General features: G+C 34.2%; 1 protein-coding gene across 1 annotated transcript; it reads right to left on the reverse strand.

The window, feature by feature from the left end:
• Nucleotides 1-2,632: 2,632 nt before the first annotated feature.
• Nucleotides 2,633-7,439, reverse strand: LOC120348877 (cuticle protein 8-like). Its single transcript, XM_039433870.1, has 3 exons — nt 7,293-7,439; nt 5,926-6,096; nt 2,633-3,043 (listed from the first exon to the last, which is right to left on the reverse strand). The coding sequence occupies exons 1-3, from the start codon at nt 7,302-7,304 to the stop codon at nt 2,783-2,785; spliced, it is 444 nt and encodes a 147-aa protein (XP_039289804.1). The 5' UTR covers nt 7,305-7,439; the 3' UTR covers nt 2,633-2,782.
• Nucleotides 7,440-8,044: the final 605 nt, after the last annotated feature.

An 8,044-nucleotide genomic window follows, 5' to 3' on the forward strand; every position in this document is an offset into this window, starting at 1 on the left:
ACCGATTGAACTATTTTGGAAGAAGTGGTGTTGAAAGTTTGACATATATCTTCCAGCTTCAGCATTTTCCTCCTCACCAACAAAGTGAATTACGCTACTCATTCTTTATACTGTGTATTCAGAGCTCCACTTTTCAACAATGAAACATTTTTTCTTGATGTTGCATTTTAATGCATGAAGCTACTGAGAGAATACCGGATTAGCGAAGAACAGACTGCCTAGGGGCCCGCGTCGCAATACTTAGTTTTCTTAGTTTTAGACTTAAACTTAATCTAAATAAGGATCAAACTTAATCTTAGTTTTAAAGCGTTTGAAGATACATTGGTCTATGCTTCCTCACTGAAAATTCGATTTCTATATTTGATTTATCTATTTGCGAAACCATCTACATCAAACAATCAAGAATTTTCATGAAAAGTGAAAAATATGGCCATTTCAATGGCTATTAATTCTCCGTGCAAGTTATTCCTTCACAGTAGCAACCGTGCCCTCAAGATACATAATTTGTGAGATTCCAACTAATGCAACCTATAAGTAGAGCTCTCTGAGTAAGATGACCCATTATGATGACTCAATGCAATTTTCGTAAATGAAGCTCATATAAAACGACGACACAGTCATATGATAAGGTAACCCCCTTTTCGTTTGACAATACGACTCATCAAATTCCTCTTCCTCCAAATCATCCAGGCAAGTGATAGGCTAATAATTATTGTAAACTGAATTCAGCCATTACTATTCATTTTGAAAACAAAAAATGCTTCTAATAAGACAGTTATAGGCTTACGATCATGTTCCGCACTCCATAAATCTCAATGCTGAATCGTCTGCCAATAAAGAGGAATTTCGACCTTTTTCAGATAGGGTAATCGGATGTCGTTGAAAAAATCACTGTGTTTCTGACCTCTACTATCGTTTGAGAAGCTATTGTCGTGAATTTATGTTTAAAAATTACAGAATCAATTACTTTTATCACAACTACAATGTTCAGAAGATATTATTCATAAGAGCTTGAATACACTTCACAAAAAATATATTCGGAATGGGATATATATTTCTGTAGCTGGAGTTAAATAGCACCCGGTATACCTTGTCTTTGGATTTTTCCTGCAGATTTCTACGTAGAAAGCTTCAATTTCATATATATCAAGTACAAGCAGATAGATTCTCCCAAGAGCTATTAGGTCCAGGACATATCCTTCTAGTTAGCATCAACTTTAACTTGCATGAAGTCCGATTTTCACAAAACTAGAACTCATGGTTTGAGCGACAGTTGACTCTAAACCAACAAAACATCATATAACAGAAACAATTTGAAATCATTTGGCTGGATCTAAGCGCCGTTTTTGTGGAATCGGGCCGCACTGGATGCTGGTAGAGGTTTATTTCGTTAATTATTGAGATTGCAGCTCCTTGAATCTAAGAAGAATCCTCGTGAATGATTATCACGAACTAGTCTCAAAAGGCAGTTACTCTTTGTCTCTTTCAACTGGAGCACAAAGCAACGAGTATAATCGATTCTCCAATCAGAGCGATCAGATAATTTATAGAGATTAAACATTTATAGTTTGTGTAAAATAAGTTGAGACTTGGCACTCCATCCGAAGAAATTACAGGGTTGCCAAATCGTGTAAAATTGCAACTTTCTCAAATTTCCAATTCAACGTCAGAATTGGATGTAGAATATCATCCCCGATATCCTAGTAGTACTAAAATGGCTATTTTTTACGCGCAGTTGTAGAAAAAAGCACTTTCGACTAATTTTGACAATTGGAAAAATAATTTCAATTATTTGTGTGAAACTTTCTCGCTTTCACCACCTACTTATCTTTTGAAACAAAAAATTTTCTAGCATGTCGAACATTTCATGTTTTATGCTCGAAATGTCTCGACATTGACGAACATAATCATTCACTAAAAAAAAACTATAAGTTGGATAAAAATGATTCAGACACCAATAGAAAGGAGACAATCTCCCCGTTAATTTGATATAAAATTATTACGCATTACGACGCCCCAAGATTCTGAGAGAAGTGATATTCATAAGAAAAACAAATCTTCGCGATGTTTCCAATTTTATCATAGAAGTTCATTTTCCTTCAACCCTGATGCTTTTTTAGTACTACTCTGATATCGGGAATGATATTCTACATCGAACTCTGCCGTTGCATTGGAAATTTGCAATTTTACACGATTTGGCATCCCTGTAATTTCTACGGATGGAGGGCCAAGTCTCAACTTATTTTACACAAACCATAACCTAAAAATCGAATTCAATACTATGAAGGGTTTTTCTGAGCAGTGTTTGACTTAGGAGCTGATAACGGTATGAAATGCTGAAATTCAATTTCACCCGGATAGATAGGTGATCAATGCTCAAACAGATGAACAGTTTGGAATATGCTAGCTCGGAATATTGATGGTACTCTGGTGATCAGTAGGCCTACTCCCGTTTTCAAGTTGAAGGATAACTACTTGAGACTAGCTTCTATTTTGTGAAACAAATTATTTTGTAACTCATAATTATATACAGTATTTATAATTATATAACACATATTTATATTAGAATATATATACTCCTATTCCTACATGTTTGAAACAAAACTGTAGGAAGAAATGAATAAGACCGATATATGATTTCAATACAAAATTTTATTAAAATATATACAACTTATACATTTTTTAGTTTTAACATAATTTGTTTGACTTATCGATGATAGCTAATAAATATCGGGTTGATGGATGGTGGTGGTGGGTGGGGGGGAGGAGGCTGACTAGCTGCCTAGTGATGGTAGTAGGGTGCTTTGATGACAGGGAGGACTGGTGCGACGTACTTGACGACCGGCTTGGGTGGAGGAGGTGGCAGGGGGGGTCCGAAGGGCTCGTACTTGACGACTGCGTTGAAGCCGGTGTGGTCGTCAGCGGTGTACTCGACGATGCGACGGCGACCGTCCGGCTGCACCAGGCTGTACACTCCCTTCACAAGTGGACCGTCACGTGATTCTTCCTGTGCCTTGATGTCGCCCGTGTGTTCGTCTTTCACCTAAAAAAAGAATAATAGAGTATAATTTGTAATCTGTATAAATAATAAGTGAATATTCATTCAAGTCAATTGCTATAGAGAGAACGAGAGAAGTAAGTATATACAATTAAAGTGTGCTAGTTATACAGAAAAATATGTGGCAATTATAAGCAACCGAAGATTAGCTATGAGATATTTGTCATCGATTCATATTATTCAAACATTTTGTATAATAAGGGTTCTCTTTAGTCCTCTTGAGACATTTCCCACTCTGCTAATTTCCTAAATTGAAATGAATCCTAAATGAATCCAGTGATGTAAGTTGATATTTTAGTAAGATTTTCTAATTGAAAAAAACCAATTCCATATGAATAAAAGTGTTAAAGCTAAAGTATAATCCTATTATATTAAGCGAGCAATTTCTGTATATCTGTTCATATTTTTATATCCGGTTATTTTTATATTTTTATATCCGGTTATTTTTACTTTCCTTGCCCTATTACCATAGGTAAGGAAAGTATTGCTTACCAAAAAAATTAAGGTACCCTAATTTCAAGTTTTCTATACGTTTCAAGGTACCCTGAGACCTGAGTCCAAAAACATGATTTTTGGGTGTTGGTCTGTGTGTGCGTGTGTATGTGTGTATGTCTGTGAACACGATAACTCCATTCCTAATCAACCGATTGACTTGAAATTTTAAACTTAAGGTCCTTATACCATGAGGATCCAACAATAAGAAATTCAATAAAATTGAATTCAAAATGGCGGAGAAAATGGCGGATAATTACTAAAAAACCATGTTTTTCACGGTTTTCTCGAAAACGGCTCTAACTATTTTTTTCCAATTTATATCATGGATAGCTATTTATAAGCCCCATCAACTGGGATGAGTCTCATTTCTGGAAAAATTTCAGGAGCTCCGTAATATTCTTGAGAAAAATGGCGGAAAATCACTAAAATACCATGTTATTCACGGTTTTCTCGAAAACGGCTCTAACGATTTTCTTCAAATTTATAACATGGATAGCTATTCATAAGCCCTATCAACTGACATGAGTCTCATTTCTGAGAAAATTGCAGGAGCTCCGTAATATTCTTGAGAAAAATGACGGATAATTACTGAAAAACCATGTTTTTCACGATTTTCTCAAAAATAACTTGACCGATTTTTTTCAAATTCATACCCTGTATAGTTATTTATCAGCTCTATCAACTGGCATGAGTCTCCTTTCTGGGAAACTAATGGGGGGTCCACCCTATCCTTGATAAATGGACTTAGTAACCTCCTTCTCGTGCATGGGGTAGGTGGGTAGTTCATAAAAAGAACACATAGTCGAGATATTTCTTCTGTAGAACAGCTGGTTTGACGACTTTAAAAAATGAGGACTAAGAAAATCATCGATTTTCACAATTTACACAAAGGAAAAAGTACTCTGAAAACAATTATATATACACATATACAGAAGTCTGATCGTAGTTTCAAATATGAGCAAGGAAAGTTGTGTGAGTGTACCACACCAGATTTTTATATATTTATATCTGGTTATCTGGTTATTTATGTTCAACGGATCTCGAAAACGGCTCTAACGATTTTCATGAAATTTGGAACATAGTAGGTTTATGATATGAAAATTTGATTGCACTAGGTCTCATTCCTGGGAAAACTCGCTGAAGGACATGAAAAGGATAACAATGATTCATCCTTGGAAAAACAGATGATAATTTCGTCGTCTGTCGAAACAGAAGATGCGTATGTGGGAGAGAGACAGAATTATTTCCAGCTGTGTATACAATCAGCGAGAAATTTTAAGCGACTTGATTAAAATAATCTGATTTGTTGACATGATATAAACTACATAAATTATGATTCTAAACTATAGTATATCATACTTTTCAAAGTTATTCATTATTTGACAGTTTTAAGTGATTAGTGAGTGTTATTCAATTTGGTTTGTAAATAATCTAAATTAGAACTTTTTTGTTTTTAAATGTTTGGACTGAAAATTGGACCTGAATTCAAGTGTATGGAAAATAACCTACTTTCTGGACTATTCATAGTGTATAAATCAAAATTCGGGGAAGAAACAGTTTTGGGCTGTGCCTGTTAGTCTTTCCCCAATCATTTTGAAGAATTGTGTTCTGTTTATCAATAGTTTATAAATAAATAACGAGCGAAGCTGGGCGCCCTGATATTATCCATTATACAAACATAATTACACAAAAGTATAATTTTGTATTATACTAAAACATCAGCATCTCTTGCAAAAATTATATTACTCCATGACGAGGTCAATCGAGATAAAATTAAATTGGAATGTTTGAACTTCTGATGGAGTGGAATGAAGTGCATCTCCAATAAAGTCAATTTTCATGAGTCGAAATGCTCAAATGATTGCTCTAAACGCTACTTTAGACAATCTTAAGGACAATCTTTAGACTAAGTTTAGGAAGAGAAGAAGTTTTGGGCTAGCTCCTGTTTTATCATTCCAATATTGTAATGTTTTGATCTTATACATGGATGATAATTTCAATTAAATTTAAAAAGTTTCTGGTGTAAATTTTGTTTGTTTTAAATTCAGGAGCTCGGTTTCACTTCACTGTCAAACCCTTCAATTAGCAAAATTTTCCATTTACACTTTGAACTCTTTTCATATTTATATATTTTGCTGAATGTGATCTTAATCTCAATAATATGAATGTTAACGGCTCAACTTACTTCACTTCGGAAAACCATTCAATTTTCATAGCATGTCTCTCCCATATGAGCAAATAAAAACTAATGGTATACATGAATGAAACTTAAAACTGCCTATGAAAAAATATCAAATTATCTATTCATAGCAGATAAATGATTCTATATTAAAAATTGAAACTGTATGCTTCATTTATGAGCGTTGGCCTACCTCATAGGCGAATGCGTATTTGGGATGAGCGACTGGCTCGGGAGGTGGTGCAGGCTTGTAGACAACAGGTGCATGGTAGACGGGTGCAGGGGCGTGATACACTGGCACTGCCAGGGGCACAGCTGATGTCACTGCCACCAACGCCATCAGGCTGCTAATAATGCTCATCATCTGTCCACAAAATCAATTTCAACATTATTATATCCAATCAATTATTGTCAATTTGCTTCACATTATAAGGTAAATTACATTATTGTAGTTCAATACGAAACCGTATTGTGGGAGTCCCATCCCTCTAAGTCATTCACTGGGATCATGATATATTACCAGAAATTAATGTTATTGGTTATGATAAGACCTCTTTGTAAAAGTGAATGAGATTAGTTTCGAATTCTTATGAGAACGAATTGCTAAATATTTGGCTGAATTTCTCTTGTTACGTGTGATTTAGTAATTTATTGTAGTTGGATTTCCAAAGTCCGAAAATTATTGAGTTATATTACTAGCTATTCTATCTATTTTATCTTTCTATCGATGTCAGAGCTCATCATTATTTGTATTCATAATTGCGAACGTGAATAAACACTTGAAAATTACTCTCATTTATTCAAATAGAACTCAAGAAATTAGAGTAAAACCTACATAGGATAGAATATTTAAAGTTGATCATTTTCCGAATGAAAGATGAATGTGAGATTGGATTATATAATAGCCCAATTCTGTTAAATACTAACATAGACCATATCGCTATACGGGAATAGGATATCTACTTTTAATTGGAAATATTGTTGTTTTGGTTGATGAAAAGACAGAGACTCAAAGATTACGAGTAATAGCCTAATCAGGAAATTGACTCTAAATAACAGATAAACACAAATTGAGAAGTTCATAGACTATGGTTTCATAAAACTTCATCTGTTGGATGATTACGAACAAAAAAGGATAAATTAGATTCAAAATACTAGTTGAATATGTATAAACAACTAGTATAAATATGGATTATTCAAAGTGAAGGAAATTGGAGCAAGCATAAGGCTTTATTTTTTGTTTAAAAGAAAATATGAATATGGAAAAAGCAGACTTGTAAATTTATGTTTGATGAAATAAGTTGCTGATCAAATATTTTTCTCCATTATCCAGTAATCAAGGATGCGAAATGCGACATGCGAGAAACGGTGCAGGTGTAAAACAAACTCGTTTTTCATTTGTATATGTATACATAAGAATAGATTATTCCACTGGAACAATTTCTAAATTATACAAGGAAACTTATCAATTGGAAACTTACTGAAAATTGGTGAAGCAAAATACACACTTGGAAAATCGGATTTTCCAACTTAAATCGACAGAGTGGAGTAATAACATACCTTCAACGCCATTTCTGCAACCTGACTTGGAATGCACAACACTGTACAGTTGGTAAGCAGTCGAAGTACTGGACAATATTCGAACTAAGTAAGTCCCTATATTTATACCAAGTTGCAAGTACAACTTAATGCATGGCAAAGTGAGGGGGTGACCCATAACGGTGGCAGAAATATGATTTAGACTGCAATGACACCTTTCACTGCATGACTTTTGCGAGCCACGCCTAATTCTGCCCAAATTAATAATGGCAAAATGATTTCCAATTAACAGGTGAACTGCCACTGATAGCCTTTCTCCTTGCTAATTCCATATGTCCAGTCTTATTCACCTGCTGCAGCTTTGCCCTGTCTCAATTCGCATGATACATGCATTTTTCACAAGTACCTATTCTATGAAAATAACAAATAGAGTGAATTGTGTGGTGGTTTACGTACATTTTACAGTATAAATGGTCATTGATATAGAAATGAGAAGAATTAGCAACATTTGAAAGTGATTCTTTTCAGAATTGAAGATTTATTATCTAAAGAGGGAACGGACAGACTAGGTTTCAATGTAGTTGACTAGATTATCAAATAGCGTTTTGAATCGGGATTTTTCTCTAGGAAACTTCAGGTATTCGATGGAAAACAAAACTTGGGCAGAATGATAGTGTTGACTTTGTTGAAATATAAAAATCTGTTGTTATTAGTCCAAGGAAATAAATAAATTACTATATTATTGTAAATAGTCTAAAATAAAAAATTAAAAT

The sequence above is a fragment of the Nilaparvata lugens genome, chromosome 1 (genome assembly GCF_014356525.2).
Source record: "Nilaparvata lugens isolate BPH chromosome 1, ASM1435652v1, whole genome shotgun sequence".
In the NCBI taxonomy this organism is placed as follows: domain Eukaryota; kingdom Metazoa; phylum Arthropoda; class Insecta; order Hemiptera; family Delphacidae; genus Nilaparvata; species Nilaparvata lugens.